The sequence below is a fragment of the Nomascus leucogenys genome, chromosome 13 (assembly GCF_006542625.1).
Source record: "Nomascus leucogenys isolate Asia chromosome 13, Asia_NLE_v1, whole genome shotgun sequence".
NCBI classification, from domain to species: domain Eukaryota; kingdom Metazoa; phylum Chordata; class Mammalia; order Primates; family Hylobatidae; genus Nomascus; species Nomascus leucogenys.
In genome coordinates this window covers 100,796,265-100,814,647 of record NC_044393.1, presented here as the reverse complement: position 1 = coordinate 100,814,647, position 18,383 = coordinate 100,796,265, and the positions used below count along the sequence as shown (strand labels likewise).

General features: G+C 43.7%; 1 protein-coding gene across 1 annotated transcript in view; it reads left to right on the top strand.

Annotated features, from left to right (window-relative positions):
• The first annotated feature begins 2,429 nt into the window (after window positions 1-2,429).
• The window catches only part of XRCC2 (X-ray repair cross complementing 2), a 31,848-nt gene continuing 15,894 nt past the window's right edge, over window positions 2,430-18,383 (top strand). Inside the window, exon 1 of the mRNA XM_003270944.3 lies at window positions 2,430-2,523. Coding sequence (XP_003270992.1) covers window positions 2,485-2,523 — 39 coding nt within the window. The 5' untranslated portion in view covers window positions 2,430-2,484. The remainder of the gene's footprint in view (window positions 2,524-18,383) is intronic.

Below are 18,383 nucleotides of genomic sequence, written 5' to 3'. Positions count from 1 at the left end.
CACTCTCCTATGTATAAACATTTAGGCCACTTCCAGGATTTTGCAATTACAAACCATGCTGCAATATGCTTTTTTTGCATACATGTTTTTGCAATGTTGGAAGTATGACTTCAAGCTAAATTCCTAGAAGTAGGATTGCTGAGTGAAAAAGTTAATAAATGTGTCATTTTGTTAGATATTGCCAAATTCGGCCTGGTGCAGTGGCTCATGCCTGTAATCCCAGCACTGTAGGAGGCATGAGGATCACTTGAGCCCAGGAGTTGTAAACCAGCCTAGGCAACATGGCAAAACCCTGTCTCTATCAATTAAAAAAAAAAAAAGATATTGCCAAATTCCTTTCCAAAAAGACCGTATGTTTTCATGTCTACCAGCAATTTGTGAGAGCACTTCAAGTATCCTTTTAAATGAGAAGTGATGTTTCTGGAGCATTAAAACTGAAGTAATTTCAAAACCATGTTGTGCTCACACAAACAGGTGTGCACTTAATGGACTAAACTAGTTCAGCTGACATGTCGTCTTCATTAAGAACAGTGTGGAGACTGAAAAACTAATTTAGCCTAGAGCAGCTATTTAATTGTAAAGTCTCCTTTCTCAAATATTGATTTACTATATGAGGAAATATTTACTTTGTATAGAAGTGTGTGGAATGGACGAGGGGGTTGACCTACATACGTGGTTTGGTATACACATATCCTCATTACGGAGGGTGTAATGAAGATAGAGGTGTTTCAGCACCATAGGAAAGGGAAAAAAGAAAAAAAAAAGACGGTAGAGGTGGCCTCCCAAGCATCCACTCCCACTCCTCTTGTTAATGATTCACAATTTGTTGTTATTGTTGTCATTTACTGTTCTCCACACCTTTCCACAGAGCCTATGTGCTTTGAAAAAATATGTCTCTACTCCGGATAGAAGCGGGGCACACAGGGTCAGGCGCGGTGGCTCACGCCTGTAATCCCAGCACTTTGGGAGGCTGAGGCAGGCGGATCACAAGGTCAGGAGTTCAAGATCAGCCTGGCCAATATGGTGAAACCCTGTCTCTACTAAAAATACAAAAATTAGCCGGGCGTGGTGGCGTGTGCCTGTAGTCCCAGATACTCGGGAGGCTGAGGCAGAAGAATCACTTGAACCCGGGAGGCAGAGGTTGCAGTGAGCCAAGATCGCACCACTGCACTCCAGCCTGGGCGAGAGTGCAGTGAGACTCCGTCTCAAAAAAAAAAGAAAGAAAAAGAAAAAACAAAAGTAAGTGGGCTCAGGCCTAAGCTAACCAGATCGACCTCATTCCTGATGGTTGTTAATGTTTCAGATATGGGCCCGCAGCCTTAAGTAGAGAAGAGGCCAAGGTACAAAATATGAATCTGAGGTAAAAAGAAATGAGGTACTTGTTTGCCTAATCAAGCCTCTCAATTAAACTAACCTTGAAGCCTGTCTTACCTTTGGACTTCTAGTGATGTCACCCCGTAAAGCCCATTTGTTTCAGTAAATAAGAGTTGGGTTTTCTGTGACTTGCAACCAAAACCATTCTAATTTACAAAATGAGCAACTTTAATATTACCCATGAGAAATACTTCATTGGTACATGCTCTTTCCTAGCGTTTTTGAAAACTAGGTGGGTGAAAAGTGTATCTTTGCATATAACTTTTTCATTCCAGAAAACATTTTGTCATCTTGATAATAATGGCCAATGCTACTATATCCAAATTTTTGTCTTTTTTTTTTTTTGAGACGGAGTCTCGCTCTGCCGCTCAGGCTGGAGTGTGGTGGCGTGATCTCGGCTCACTGCAACCTCTGCCTCCCTGGTTCAAGCGATTCTCCTGCCTCAGCCTCCCTGAGTAGCTGGGATTACAGGCATACGCCACCACGCCCGGCTAATTTTCGTATTTTTACTGTAGACGGGGTTTCACCATTTTGGTCAGGCTGGTCTCGAACTCCCGACCTCAAGTGATACTCCTGCCTACCTCAAAAAGCAACTTGATAAATCCACAGGCTCGGTGTATTTTAAAAATTCTTTTAAATACAGTATACTTTTCTCTTTTTTTCCAGAATTAACCATGAATCGCACACACAGCCAGAGGCTTCTAACTCGAGAACGGACAAAGGGGCCTGCTTGTGCAGTACAGTTATTTTTAATGGTTAAACAAATTAAGTATATAAGACCAGTTTTACCTAATATAATAATAACGAACCAAAGTTTACAACAGACAAGAAAAGCAAAGCATCAGCTGTCCTCGCCACCCCGGCGCAATCGCCAAAGGGACGCGGGAGAGCGCCGCGGGCGACGCGGAAGTCTGACGTCACAGGAACTGGGGGCGGGGCGGGGGTGGCCCGCACACCCTATTGCGCATGCTCCCGCCTCCCCGGCCGCGGCCTGGCGCAATGCGCACGCGCGCGGGTGGGCGGGTTTGACTGGCTGTAGAGTCTGCGCCGTTGGTGAATGGCGTTGGTGGCGGGAAAGTTGAGTCTCTCCTGCGCCTAGCCTTGGGGGCGATGTGTAGTGACTTCCATAGGGCTGAGTCTGGGACCGAGGTGAGAGCCGCCGGGTTGGGAGTGAGGGAGGTGGGAACAAGGCCGCCGGTGGGCGAGGGGAGCCGAGGGAACCCGGGGGGCTGGGAGGCTTGGGGCGGCGCGGCCTGGCCGGGCTGGGACCCGGCTCTCGGCCTGGACGCCGGCGATGCTGGCACCCTCTGCCACCTCTCACCTGGGCCCCAGGGGTCCGCCCCTGGGCAGCCTGGAGTCCTCCGAGGTGGGAGGACCGGGCGGAGGTGGAGGAAGTCTTTCTTTGGAAGACTTGCTGCCTGCCCGGATCGATATAACATACGAGGTCTCTCCTCCCAAGAGTTATGGTCTAAAAACCCGTCACAAATTAACTACCGTTGGAAATGTCAAGCTATGCAAGAAAAGCTAGAAAAGGGGAGGGCTCGCCCGTTGGAGCTTTTCTGGAACAGGTGGTGTTTGCGGAGGTTGCCTCACCTCCCTGTAGCCCACGTGTCTCTGTTTAGGGCAGCTGGCCCTCGCCACTCCCCAGTATTCGTTTCCAGCCCAGGTAGCTCCAGAGCCACACAAGCCGGTGGATGCCCCTCAAGAATTGAACCAAGTGTCCAGCACTTACTGTGTGTCAACTACGGGTTAAGGGATAGGAGTAAGCAACAAAAGACAACTTCTGCCATTAAAGAACTAGTAAGGGAGGCTGCTGTAAGAATTACAGTATTGCACAGAAGTTTGTTGTCCATTAGAGGGGCGGACATCATGGAAGATGCAGGAGGAGATGACTGAAGTTTCAAGGACCATTTGAAATGGTTTGGCAAGGAGAGGATGACATTCAGAGCGGAGACAGTCGGGAGTACATGGATTCTGAATTAAGCAAGAGCATGGCTTATTTAGATAACTGCAAGTATTTCTGTAAAATTGGAACAAAGGGAGTGAGGGACAATAGGGTGGGAAGTAAGCGCTGAGCAGTGGGCAGGGTATGAAGGATCTTCTATGCAGATGAGAGAGGAAGCAATCTCAAAAGAGTCAGCAAACATTTTTGTGGAGGGCCATGTGGTAAATATTTAGGCTTTGCAGGCCATGCCGTTTCTGTCACAACCACTCAATTCTGCTGTTCTAATGGGAAGGCAGTCATAGATAAACAAAGGCACATGGCAGAGTTCCAATAAAGCTTTGTTTTTTGGATTTAGCCTGCTGGCTATAGTTTGACAATCCCTGTTCCTAAAGAGTAGAACCACTGCTTAGTATAAGAACGGCTACAGTTAAAACCATAGATATATATATTTAAAAATATATATAATATATATTTAAAAATATATTTATAATATATATTATATAGAAAGTATATAATACATGTAAACATTTTTTATATATAAATATATATTTTTTGAGATGAAGTCTCGCTCTGTTGCCCAGGCTGGAGTGCACTGGTGCGATCTCAGCTCACTGCAACTTCCACCTCCCGGGTTCAAGCAATTCTCCTGCCTCCGCCTCCCAAGTAGCTGGGATTACAGGCACATGCCACCACACCCAGCTAACTTTTGTATTTTTAGTAGAGATGGGGTTTCGCCGTGTTGGCGAGGCTAGTCTCGAACTCTTGACCTCAGGTGATCTGCCTGCCTCAGCCTCCCAGAGTGCTGGGATTACAGGTGTGAGCCACTGCGCCCAGCCAAAACCTTATATTTAAATGACTATTTGAAACCCACGTTAAGGTCCGATGATTTTTGCAATCAGAACAAGCCTTGTATCCAAAAAATGGGAGTCTAGCACAGTTAAGTCATGGAACAAAGAACTTAACATCATATCCTTTGCCTACCTTGTCTGTGTGGCAATCTTAAGCCTAGCTCATACTACTCTGGAGTAGAGTGGGGTGGAATGGTGAATAGGAAGCTAGGCAATTGGCGCTGCTCTATTTTCTTATTAACAAAACCAGTTAAGCCAGTCTCTTTCCCTTTAAGTGTCTTGGGAACTATGTGGCCACTGCCAAATTTGTTTGAACTCTAGCTTCTTTGCACATTCATCTACTTTGAGTTTACTTGGAGGGATTGTGTTGAAGAATATATCTGAAGCCATAAGCTAACCCAAGAAACTGAAATAAACTACCGTAAATTTTTGTTTTTTTTTTTTTTTTTTTTTTTTTTTTTGAGACAAGAGTCTCACTCTGTTGCCCAGGCTGGAGTACAGTGGCGCGATCTCGGCTCACTGTAATCTCTGCCTCCCGGGTTCCAGCAATTCTCCTGCCTCAGTCTCCCGGGTAGCTGGGACTACAGGTGCACGCCACCATGCCCAGCTAATTTATTTTTTATTTTTATTTTTTTAGCAGAGACCGGGTTTCACTGTTGGCCAGGCTGGTCTTGAACTCCTGACCTCGTGATCCGCCTGCCTCGGCCTCCCAAAGTGCTGGGATTACAGGCATGAGCCATCGCACCTGGCCTGCTTTAAAATTCACTAGAATTAGAACCTAATAAAATAGTTAACCTTTCTTGGGAGTATCAGGGAAAAGACATTTCATATGGGGGTCTTCAAGAAAATAAAATTGTAAGAATACTTTTTTAGGCTGGGTGCGGTGGCTCATGCCCGTAATCCCAGCACTTTGGGAAGCTGAGGTGGGCAGATCACCTGAGGTCAGGAGTTAGAGAGAAACCCTGTCTCTAATAAAAATAAAAAAAAATTAGCTGGGTTTGGTGGTGGGCACCTGTAATCCCAGCTACCTGGGAAGGTGAAGGAAGAGAATTGCTTGAACCCAGGAGGCGGGGGGTTTCGGTGAGCCGACATCACGCCACTGCACTCCAGCCTGGGTGACAGAGCAAAACTCTGTCCCAAAAAAAAGAATATATATATATTTTTAGCAGATTCTAGGGAAGAAGTTTATGATAAGCCAGGTGGAGAGTGGAAAACATATGTGCCCTTGATTTAAAGAAGACAAGCATTTGACTACAGTTTACAATAGAACAATCCATTTTTCCCTTTGCACAGTAGCAATGGGATTTTTACTTTTATATCTCACTGAGATTATGAGAAAAGATTCAGTGATTTGGGCAGTATTTTGGTATCATCCACCAAATGGCTTCATTTGCATATAGTTGTTAAATAATGGTGTACTTTGCATTTTTTCAAGAATGCTAATATGCCTTGAATTTAAAAATAATTGGTAAAAAAAAAATTGGAAGTGTCTGTCTAGTTTTGGTTGCTATGCACAGCATACCATGTTTTTTTTTCTTTAAAAAACTAACCCCATTATATTTATTATTAAAGCAGTTCATGTACATGGCAGAAAATTCCAATAGCACTGAAGTGAAAAGTAGGAAATGTCTCCACTCCCATTATCATTACCCAAGGATAGCCCTGTGAATATCTGTACATTCTTCCAGGAATTGTCTAATGACATATTTTGGAGGCTGAGATCTAGAGAATATTGGACTGGAAGTTCAGAAACCTTGGTTCTGCCAGGAGCAAGCACTGTGATTTTGGATGAGTCATTTAACCTTTGCTGTACTTTTGTGAGATGAAGGTGGTGGACTGATTTCTCAGCTCTCTCACAGCTCATATGCTTATCTGCATCCTTTGAACTAAACACAGTGTCTGCATAGTAAATGTAAATAGTTACTGATAATAAAGGTTGGTTTTCTTAAAAAGAAAAGCTACGGGGTGGTCTTTTTGCTAGAGGCAGATATTACATAAGACAAATATTTAATGTTTCTTGTAAAATAATAATTGGTGTTGTATAATCACCTTTTATCTTTGCTTCCCTTTTACCCAGAATAGAATCCATGTTCCTTCATTATAATTATTCCATTATTATTGCCATCAAATTACTTGCCTCTTAACACCTCTAACCTATTTACCCATGCATGGTGAAAACCAACTGTCTACTTCCACTCAGCTGAATATTATTAGAGAAAATCACAACTAGGCTGACTTGATTTTATTTTATATATTTATTTTCATGTTTTTGAGAAAGGGTCTCACTCTGTCACCCAGGCTGGACAGCAGTGGCACGATTACAGCTCCCTGCAGCCTTGACCTCCTGGGCTCAAGTGATTCTCCCCCCTCAGCCTCCCAAGTAGCTGGGACTAAAGGGATACACCACCATGCCTGGCTAATTTTTGTATTTTTTGTAGTGATGGGGTTTCACCATGTTTCCCAGGCTGGTCTCAACTCCTGGGCTCAAGTGATTCACCTGCCTTGGCCTCCCAAAGTGTTGGGATTACAGGCATGAGCCACTGTGCCTGGCTCCATTTTAAATTTATAATCATCAATCTTAAATGGGCACCCGGTCTGACTATATTTCTCTAGTAATTCACTTTCTCACTACAAAACATCCAACCTTATCCCGGAATTCCAGACTCATGTTCTATCATCTTGACATCACTATGTATATGTTTAATAGGCATCCCAGATTTAACATATTTATCCTCAATTGCGTCTAGATCCAGGGAAAATATAATAAAGAGTATATGTATAAGAGAATAGTATTGTATGTATCAATGTTAAATTTATGATTGTGATTGTAATGTGACTGCAGAATACCTTTTACCTCTTTTTTGAGTTTATTTTGGTTTTATTTTTTGTTTTTGTTTCTTTGTTAGGAATATCTTTTTGCTTAGGAGATACATATCAAAGTATATGAGGGGAAGTTGTTCAACAAAAAAAAGTTACCTCAAATTTGGCAAAATGTTAGCAATTGGTGGATCTAGGTGAAGGTATTGGTTGTTCACTGTACTATTCTTACGCTTTCTCTGGAGGTTTTAAATTTTTCAATTTTTATTTATTTATTTATTTTGAGACAGTCTTACCCTGTCACCCAGGCTGCAGTGCAGGGGCATGATCTCGGCTCACTGCAGCCTCTGCCTCCCGGGTCCAAGTGATTCTCCTGCCTCAGTCTCCCTAGTAGCTGGGATTACAGGCATGTGCCACCATAGCTGGCTATTGTATTTTTAGTAGAGATGGGGTTTCACCATATTGGCCAGGCTGGTCTCAAACTCCTGACCTCGTGATCCACCCACCTTGGCCTCCCACCCATGGTGCTGGGATTACAGGCGTGAGCCACTGCACCCCGCCAAATTTTTCAAAATTTAAAAATTGGGGGCAAAAACTTAATGTGCTTCAAACTGAAGTCTTGATTGACCACCACACACGTGCACTCACCCCCAGCCTGCTGCTTTTCAGATCTTCCCTATCTTGTTAAATGGCGGCTTTATCCTATCTGGTGCCTAAGCCAATACCCTGGAGTCCTCCTTGACTCTGCTTGTTCACACATATCTCCTGTCAGTCCACTTGATTCATAAGCAAATTCTGTCTCCTGTACATTCAACATACTTTGTGAAATTGACCACTCCCCACTGTCTTTACCGCAACCATCACTCCTGCTGCTGTCGCCAGCACCTCCTTTTATTGCAGTAACCTAATTGGTCTCTGCTTCCAACCTTTCCACACTTACCCCAGGCTATTTTCTACATAATATCCAGAGTGATTCATTTTAAACATAAGTAGACTCTACTGCCGAAAGCTTCCGAGAGTCTCCCATATCATTTACAGTAAAATCCGGAGTCCTTATCCTCTCCTACACGGGTACGCGTTGCCCTGTAGCCCCACCCATACCCTCTGTCTCAATCTCCTGCCCTTTTGTTCTCATCTCCTGTCCCCCCAGTCGTCTTCAGACATTGTCCCTTGAATATGCGAAACGTGGTTCCATGTCAGAGCTGTTTGCACTTCCTGGTCATTCTGCCTCGATTGCACTTCCCTCAGAAATTCACATGGCTCACTTCCTCAGGTGCTTCCGGTTTCCGCTCAGATGTCAGCAAACAGGAGAAGCTTTTCCTGCTCATCCGTGTGGAGCAGCCCTCCTCCTGTCAGCCCTGACTCCTTTACCCTGTTTATTCTTTTTTTTTTTTTTTTTTTTTTTTGAGATGGAGTCTCGCTCTTGTCGTCCAGGCTGGAGTGCAGTGGCGCTATCTCGGCTCAATGCAACCTCCGCCTCCTGAGATCAAGCCATTCTCCTGCCTTAGCCTCCCGAGTAGCTGGGACTATGGGCGTGTGCCACCACGCCCAGCTAATTTTTGTATTTTTAGTAGAGACGGGGTTTTGCTATGTTAGCCAGGCTGGTCCCGAACTCCCAACCTCAGGTCATCCTCCTGACTTGGCCTCCCAAAGTGCTGGCATTACAGACAGGCGTGAGCCACCGCACCCAGCCAAGTGTTTATTTTATATTTACTCAAATACCATGATTTTTCAGTTAATAGGGTTTCTCCTAAAAAAAAAAAATCATTATTTTATCCTTCTGAAAATTGCATATACTGATTTCTTTTTCAGAATTTCCTCTTCCTAAAATAGAGCAATAATTTTTTCTCTTTTTGGGCCAAAAAAAGATAAAAGTAAATAAATAATAGAGTCATAATTTTTGCTCCTAGAAAAGGACAACTTCTGCACTTGTGAGATAGATTCCCTCCATCCCATGCCACCTCCTCAAGGACATCACACCTGCCGTCCTTCCCGCTTCAGTCATTTTTCTCTGTCTTCTGCATTTTTTCTCCCAGTCTTTTCCATCAGGATCCCAACCTAAAACAATGAAAACAAGACAAACGAAAGACCTCCCTCTCCGCCACCCCCCCACCCCAGTTCAGCACCCTTCATCACAGTGATGAGTTGTCTGTGCTCTCTTCCTCCACTTCCTCCTCTCACAGCCACCTTAGCTCACTGTGTTCTGGCTTCCCTCTCCACCCTGTTCATTGAAACCTCTCGTCAAGGTTATCAACAACCAGTTGCCAGTGCAGCACTCGTTTCTATGTCCTCCTCAAACTGTATCTCTGTAAAACATCTCCTTCCCTCAGGACTCTTAAGGGCCTGCCTCAGTCAAACTTAGGGCCTGAAGGAACACAGGAAAATGCAGGCTTCCTGCAGGCAAGCTGTCTGAGGAAGGGGCAGATTCATGCATGTCTAGTTTCTGCTCTTAAAATTACCCGTAGAAAAATCTCTCTTTCCTGGAGGAAGAGAGAAGGAAAAGATGGGAGAAAATACCAGAAGTATTTTTCCAGCGGAATTCTTCCCATACAATTGGGGTAATGAGTGTTTCACCATCAGAAAGCTCCTACAGTTTTGATTTTGTGCTTTCCTGCCTCTTGCTATGATCTTGCATAAAGATTATTTTTATGTCTAAATGAAATTTTGGAGCACAGTCTTATAAAATTTTCTAAAGGATTCATTTAATGGAATTAACAATTTGGGAAACTTCTTAAGTTTAAAATTTAGTACTACAATCATGATAAACTGTCCATGAAAAAAACTTTTTAAAAATGTTAGTGCTTACAAATTGTTAGAAATTGATGCTGCTTAGTCACGTATAGATAATTTTTGCTTGACCTTTTATGTATTCTTCTATTTTCCCTTTTCTCTTATAGGATGATTGCTTTTTAAAAAGTAATTATAAAAGTAGCAGCCCTTCAGGGAATATACTTAGAAACAATGGTATTTGAGTAACAGTTGTCTTTTCTGTAAAATTTAGACAAATACTTTATTAAAGAGCCAGTACCATGCCTTGAAGGACAACTGAATTTTCAAAGTGGCAGAGAAGTGTGATTTCACATGTGACAGAATTAGTCCTCTGATTCTAGGAAATGTGGTGTTAAGGGCCAAGCTTTACACTGATCCCACACATCCTCACATCGCAGCAGCTCTCCTCTGCCTCCTACTCATTCCAGCTGCTCTCTGCTTTCCCTGTGCTACCAAGTTACACACACATTTTCGCTTGAAGTGAATTTCCTCTACATATCAGTAGTACAACTATTAAGACTTGTATTCAGTCGGGCGCAGTGGCTTACGCCTGTAATCCCAGCACTTTGGGAGGCTGAGGTAGGCGGATCACCTGAGGTCAGGAGTTCAAGATCAGCTTGGCCAAAATGGCGAAACCCCATCTCTACTAAAAATACAAAAATTAGCTGGGTGTGGTGGCTCACGCCTGTAATGCCAGCTACTCGGGAGGCTAAGGCAGGAGAATTGCTTGAACCTGGGAGGCGGAGGTTGCAAAGAGCCAAGATCCTGCCACTGAACTCCAGCCTGGGCAACAGAGCGAGACTCCGTCTCAAGAAAAAAAAAAAAAAGAATTGTATTCACTGTTTTGTATTCAGGGGTAAAAAAGACAAAGGATAAAAAACCATTCAACTTATAGGTGGAAATCCAGGCCTCTTATAAAGCAAGGTTGGGAATATTTGGTTTAGCATGTTTGCTTCTTTAGGTAGCCTTTTCCACTGCTTAAACTGGTTTGAAACCTTGCCAGTGGGGTCCATTTCCAAGCAGATAATCACAAAAGGGGTGAGGAGATAAACCTTTATCCAAATGGTCTTGTATTAGGCCGTTCTTGCGTTCCTATAAAGGAATACCTGAGTCTGGATAATTTATTTCAAAAGAGGTTTAATTGGCTTCTGGTTCTGCAGGCTGTACAGGAAGCATAGTGGCATCTACTGGGGAGGCCCCAGGAAGCCTCCAATCATAGTGGAAGGCACAAGAGCAGGCCGTCACATGGGGAAAGCAGGAGCAAGAGGAGAGAGAGAATGGTGGAGGGAGAGGGAGGTGTGACACTCTTTTAAGTGACTAGATCTCTTGTCATGAGCTCACTTATCACCAAGGGGATGGGCCCAACCCATTCATGAAGGATCTGCCCCCATGATCCAAACACCTCCCACCATCAGGTCCAAACACCTCCCACCATCAGGCCCTACCTCCAACAGTGGGGATTACGATTCAACATGAGATTTGGGTGGGGACAAATAGACAAACTATATCAGGTCTTATATACATGTTTGTGTTATACATGTCATTCATTTCTGATTAATTTAAGCACTCCCTGCTTTAGTGTAGGCTTTTTTCTTTTTCTTTTTCTTTTTTTTTTTTTTGAGGTGGAGTTTTGCTCTTGTCACCCAGGCTGGAGTGCAATGGCATGATCTCGGCTCACTGCAACCTCCACCTCCTGGGTTCAAGTGATTCTCCTGCCTCAGCCTCCTGAATAACTGGGATTACAGGCACCTGCCACTACGCCCAGCTAATTTTTTGTATTTTTATTAGAGAGGGGGTTTCGCCATGTTTTCCAGGCTGGTCTCGAACTCCTGACCTCAGGTGATCCGCCTGCCTTGGCCACCCAAAGTGCTGGAATTACTGGCATGAGCCATCACGCCCAGACTAGTGTAAGCTTTTCTAAATGATGTTTAAAAACATCTGTATGGGCCAGGCATGGTGGCTCACGCCTGTAATCCCAGCACTTTGGGAGGCTGAGGCGGGCGGATCACCTGAGTTCAGCAGTTCGAGACCAGCCTGACCAACGTGGCAAAACCCTGTCTCTACTAAAAATACAAAAGTTACTGGGCATGGTGGCACACACCTGTAATCCCAGCGACTCAGGAGGCTGAGGCAGGATAATCACTTGAACCCAGGAAGACAGAGGTCGCAGTGAGCTGAGATCACGCCACTGCACTCCAGCCTGGGTGACAGAGTGAGACTTGGTCTCAAAAAATATATATATAATATGTATTCTACTAAATAGGCGATATACTGATTGCCCTAAAACAGGGCAATGTTTTGTTAGTACCTTGATGATAGTCATAAGGATGTGTACTCACGGACTTCTGTGTAATAGAGGTTTGCATCAATTATCCAAACCTGAACATCTAAATAGTTAGAGGTTCTTTACACTCCCCATTCTTCTCCCAGTTCTGCCTGTGCATGCCTTGTTTGCCTGTAGTTTAATAGGCAGCTATTAAGTTTCTGTCAAGCATAAAGCATTGCATTTTGGAATTGATAACAAAGCCAATATTGATCTCTTTCCTTTTAAATGTTTATATCCAGATGAGGGAGAGTGGCTGGCAATGTGTTCTTAAGGACAGTAATAGCTTCATGGAGGGAAGGAGCCTTGAAGAATGCCCAGAATTTTCATTCATTCAGTAGGGAATTTAGCTGGAGGAAATAGGGTAAAGATATTCCAGGTAGAAGGAAAAAAGGCATTTCTCTATCAGTACACAATTTATATTTACCTGAAAGAACTATGTACTAAAATCACTCAAAATTAAAAGTCACTCTCACGCAGATTAGAATTGGCCAACTCTCTTTTATGCCCTCACAATGCCCCATGTGTAGTGTATTTCTGTTACGGCACCTGCCTAACTGTATTGTACTTGTTTTTTTTTTTTTTTTTTTTTTTTTTTTTTACAGCCTTTTGACTCTTTAGTTTAAATAGGTCACACTGTGTTGCTAGCCTTGGCCCAAGCATCCTTTCACCTCGGCCTCCCAAAATGCTGGGATTACAGGCATGAGCCACAATGCCTGGCCTCCCCATCAGTTTCGTTGAAAACAGCAACTGTGTTGGCTACATCTTGATATCCCTAGCATTTACCTCAGTTCCTGGAACATACTTGAATTGCGTGAAATGTTCACCGGTAAGTGGCCGGGCATGGTGGCTCATACCTCTAATCCCAGCACTTTGGGAGGTCGGGGCAGGCAGATCACTTGAGGTCAGGAGTTTGAGACCAGCCTGGCCAACACGGTGAAACTCCGTCTCTACTAAAAATAGAAAAAATAGCTGGGTTTGGTGGTGGACGCCTGTAATCCCAGCTACTCAGGAGGCTGAGGCAGGAGAATCGCTTGAACCCAGGGGCTTGCAGTGAGCCGAGATTGTGCCTCTGCACTCCAGCCTGGGCGACAGAGTGAGACTCTGTAAAATGTTTACCATTAAATGTCTGTATAATTGAGTATTATCTCTTTTGCAGACTACATGCTTGCTCCAGCAATGCTGCTGCTGCTGAAGACGTTTGGGACACCTTGTTAGCGTTCAAGTTTCAACTAAAGGAATGGTTGAAAGAAGTCAGATAATTGCCCAGACAGGACCTCAGATGGCTTTCCTCCTGTTTTTTAATTTTTAACTTTTATTTTTCTGTAGAGGTGGGATCTCACTATGTTGCCCCGGCTAGTCTCGAACTCTTGGCCTCAAGTACTCCTTCTGCCTCAGCCTCTCAAAGTGCTTGGATGACAGGTGTGAACCACTGCACCTGGCCTGATTTTCAGTTTAATAGGTCCAAAAACTCAGTTTAGTCCTTGTACTCATATGTGATTAGTCTCAGTGATACTGAGGTTGTATAGCATAGTAGAAAAATTCCAGGCTTTGAGAATCACAGAGATCTTCATTAAATCCTGGCCCTGGCATTTACTAGTTTTCTCATGTGAAAAATAGAATAGTAACAAATAGGGTTGATGTAACAATTAAAGGATATAATATAAAGAATGTACTGCTGATACCACAGTAAGCTCAAATAACTATTATTAGATAGCTATTGTTACGATAATAGAACTTAGCAGATGCTGATTTACAATCCAAATATCAAATCTATTGACTCACAATATTAGTGAAACTGTCAAATAGATTAAAATTGTTAGTCCACTGTGTATTCTTTTCTAGTTAGGAAATTTTGCCTCGGAAAGGTTGCTTAGAGAATTAAGAGAAACAGTTTGTCATAATGGCTACCATCACCAAGCTCTGATGCCTGAAGTATTAGTCTTCCCTAAGAGGATTAAACTGTCATGTCAAGCAGAATTTACTTGGGTTCCCTTTACCCTGGACACTTAAACTTCTTTCGCTTCTGAAACTGCAGGTTGACGATACCTTGCTTCTATTGACTCTTTCCTTGAATCTGGACATCATTAATTTTAATTTTCTATAATAGGCCTATGTCACATTTTTGGAGTACCTCTTTTCTTGGACGCTGAAACCACAGATAGTAGTGAACCCTATATACACTATGTTTTTCCCATACAGTGATGAACAGCTGGTATATACAGCATGGATATGCTGGACAAAGGGATGATTCATGTCCCATGTGGGACAGAACAGGATGGTACGATATTTTATTATGCGACTCAGAATGACACGCAATTGAAAACTTGTGTATTTATTTCTAGAAGTTTCTGTTTATTAGTTCTGAACTGTGGTTGGCTATAACTGAAACCACAGAAAATGAAACTGCAGATAAGGGGGGACCAGTGTATTTTCTGCCTATGTTTCTTTTTTTTTTTTTTGAGTTGGAGTCTCATTCTGTCTCCTAGGCTAGAGTGCAGTGGTGCGATCTTGGCTCGCTGCAACCTCCACCTTCTGGGTTCAAGTGATTCTCCTGCCTCAGCCTCCCGAGTAGCTAGGATTACAGGTGCCCACCACCACGCCTGGCTAATTTTTTGTATTTTTCATAGAGATGGGGTTTCACCATGTCAGCCAGGCTGGTCTCGAACTCCTGACCTCAGGTGATCCACCTGCCTCTGCCTCCCAAAGTGCTGGGATTATGGGTGTGAACCACAATTACAATTGTTAATAGTAATATTAACAATTCGCTCAGCTTGTGAATTGTTAACATTATCCATTACTTGTAAATTTAAATCCATTTCCTATTTCTGGGAGGTTCTTTCACCCCCTTTATAATTCAGTATACTCTGCTTTGATGTAAAACATTGATTTGGATATTCTCAGTGGTGGACGGTTTTTCTCCTTTGAAAATAAATTTGATTTTCTAAGTAACAGTGGAAAGTCTGATGCAGATTGCCTAATCCTTTTGGGTAACTAAGAGGAGTAATACCATCTTCGCCCAAAAAAGTCCCGTCAATAAAATTATAATACTTTTTTTTTTTTTTTTGAGATGGAGTTTTGCTCTTGTTGCCCAGGCTAGAGTGCAATGGCGCGATCTCAGCTTACCGCAACCTCTGCCTTGGACTCAAGCGATTCTTCTGTATCAGCCTCCCCAGTAGCTGGGATTACAGGCATCTGCCACCACGCCTGGCTAATTTAGTATTTTTAGTAGAGGCAGGGTTTCTCCATGGTGGTCAGACTGGTCTCGAACTCCCAATCTCAGGTGATCCGCCCACCTTGGCCTCCCAAAGTGCTGGGATTACAGGCATGAGCCACTGCACCCGGCCTATAATACTTTCTTGAGTACTGTTTTGCCAGGATTTCTCAGCGGTGAGGATTCTAAAGTGTTTTGAGCAATAGCAGTAAGAGTAAACAATTGGAGTGTCTTCCCAAGTTAATCTAATGAGGATGTTATTCATTCGTATACATGCCTTTGAAGATATTTTATAGTTGTTTCCACGTGCTCTTTCTCATCCACGAAAGTCTCTCTGTCTTGCTGGGTGCGGTGGCTCATGCCTGTAATCCCAGCACTTTGGGAGGCTGAGGCGGGTGGATCACCTGAGGTCAGGAGTTTGAGACCAGCCTGACCAACATGGCGAAACCCCATCTCTACTAAAAATACAAAAATTAGCCAGGCATGGTGGCACACGCCTGTAATTCCAGCTACTCAGGAGGCTGAGGCAGAAGAATCGCTTCAACCCAGGAGGCAGAGGTTGTAGTGAGCTGAACTTGTGCCATTGCACTCCAGCCTCGGCGACAAAGCAAAACTCTGTCTCAAAAAAAAAATAAATAAATAATCTGTATTTTTCTTTGAGTTACACTCTTTCAGTCTTGTAGCCCAGTGGTTCTTATACGTTTTAGTCTTAGCACTATGTAACACATTTAGAAATGGGAGCTTCCACGGGGTATGGTGGCTCATGCTTGTAATCCCAGCACTTTGGGAGGCTAAGGTGGGAGAATTGCTTGAGTCCAGGAGTTCGAGACCAGTCTGGACAACATAGGGAGACCCTGTCTCTGCAAAAACTAAAAAAATTAGCCAGGTATGGTGGCACACACCTGTGGTCCCAGCTACTCAGGAGGCTGATATGCGAGGATTGCATGGGCCCAAGAAGTCGAGGCTGCAGAGAGCCATGATGTCATCACTGCACTCCAGCCTGGGTGACAGAGCAAGACCCTGTCTCAAAAAAAAAAATTATTGAAGAATCTAAAGAGCTTTTGTTTATGTTATATGTGTCCATGAAACAGAAATTTAAAATTTTTAAATATTTACATTCATGTACAGTGACACACACATTGAATATTTTCATAAAACATCCTCTCAGAGAAAGTCACGTTGGGAAAGGGAGGAGTATTTTAAGACCTTTTCAGAGAATTATAGATATTCTTCTGGGTTACTGTACCAAACCTTGACAAGTAGTAGTTTTCCTAAAGGCTAACTACAATGTGGGATATAAAATCTTAAGACCTTGGCCAGGTGCAGTAGCTCACACCTGTAATTCCAGCACTTTGGGAGGCCAAGGCAGGTGGATCACTTGAGCCCAGGAGTTGGAGACCAGCCTGGGCAACATAGTGAGACCCTGTCTCCTAAAAATAACAAAAAATTAGCTGGACATAGTGGCTGGCCTGTAGTCCAGCTACTTGGGAGGCCGAGGTGGGAGGATCACTTGAGCCTGGGAGGTTGAGTCTCCTCGTGCCATTGTACTCCAACCTGGGTGATGGGAGTAAGACCCTGTCTAAAAAAAAAAAAAAGTTTCTCTTACAGTTGGAGTGAAATCTTTTACCCAGGAATGATTTCACACCATGCATCTTTTGGATGGCTCACTGAGTTATGTGTTAGGCACAGTTCTCCATAGGAGAAACACAACCAATAGGATACATGTATATATATAAGAGGAAATTTATTATGGAAATTGGCTCACATTGTTACCAGGGCAGCCAATCCGGTTGGGGTCCACAGTCCTTAGTTCTTGTCTTCTTGGAAGAAAGAATTCAGCCAAGACAGAAGTAGATTCAAGGCAGGAGTGAAGGGTTTTTGAAGTAATGTTCACTTGGAAGGGACCAAATGGGCAACTTGAAATATTGAATGCCCCTATTTCCTGATCCTTCCTGGTCTCCTCTCATCCTTCTTGGGTGGGCTGCTGGCTAATTGCCTCATGTGCAGTGACTTGCCACCATCTCAAAGGGGCCACGAGTGCCATTTGGTGTTTGGAGTTCTGTGCATGCTCGCGTAGGGCAATTTTCCCGTACTGGTCTAGTGCTCCCTGAGAAAGGTCATATACTGGTCACACTCCACCATTTTGCTCCTTACTGCACATTCGTGGACATGTTTGCTCAATTCCTAGGATCTTATCAGGAAGTTGTTGCCCATAAGCCCAAGATGTTTCCTGTTAGGAAATTTTTCCTTCCCTGGTGCCAGCTGCAACCAGTTATCATTCCTGAAGAGGCCACCTGGACATTCCTTGGGGCCTGTCCTGCCCCACTCACACCTGCCTGCCTACCTACTCTAACAGCGTGATCATGGAGGCCAAGAAGTCCCAGACACACCATCTGCAAGCTGGAGAACCAGAAAGCCTGTGATGTAATTCAGTCTGAGTCTGAAGGGCTGAGAGCCAGGAGAGCCCATGGTGTAACTCCCAGTCCAGGGCTTTAAAGGTTCGAGAATGGTGTAGGGTTAGGGGACAGGCAGCACTGGGGTAAGTCCCAGAATCAGGGGCTCCAATATCTGAGGGCAGGAGAAGATGAGTGTCCCAGTTCTAGAAAAGAGGGATTGGAGGATTCCGTCTGCACTAGTGAGGATGGATCCTCTTTAATCAGTCTACTGATTGAAATGCTCATGTCCTCCAGAAACACCCTCATGACACACCCAGAAATAATGCTTTACCAGCTATTTGGGCATCTCTTAACCTAATCTAGTTGACACATACAATTAACCATCACAGCCACCTTCAGGCTTAATAAGTCTCTAGAAGAACTCAGAACTCAATGAAAGCTGTTATGCTCATGGTTATGGTTTGCAACAGCAAAAGGATATAGATTAAAATCAGCCAAGGGAAGAGACACAATAGGACGAAGTTCAGGAAGTTCCAAGTACAGAGCTTCCAGCTGTCCTCTCCCAGTGGAGTCATCAACGGTGCTAAATTCTCCCAGCAACAATGTGTGACAATAGGATATTGGCAAGCAGGGAATCTCAACTAGACTCTGGTGTCCAAAGGTTTTACTGGGGCTCTGACATGTGGACATAGTCAAC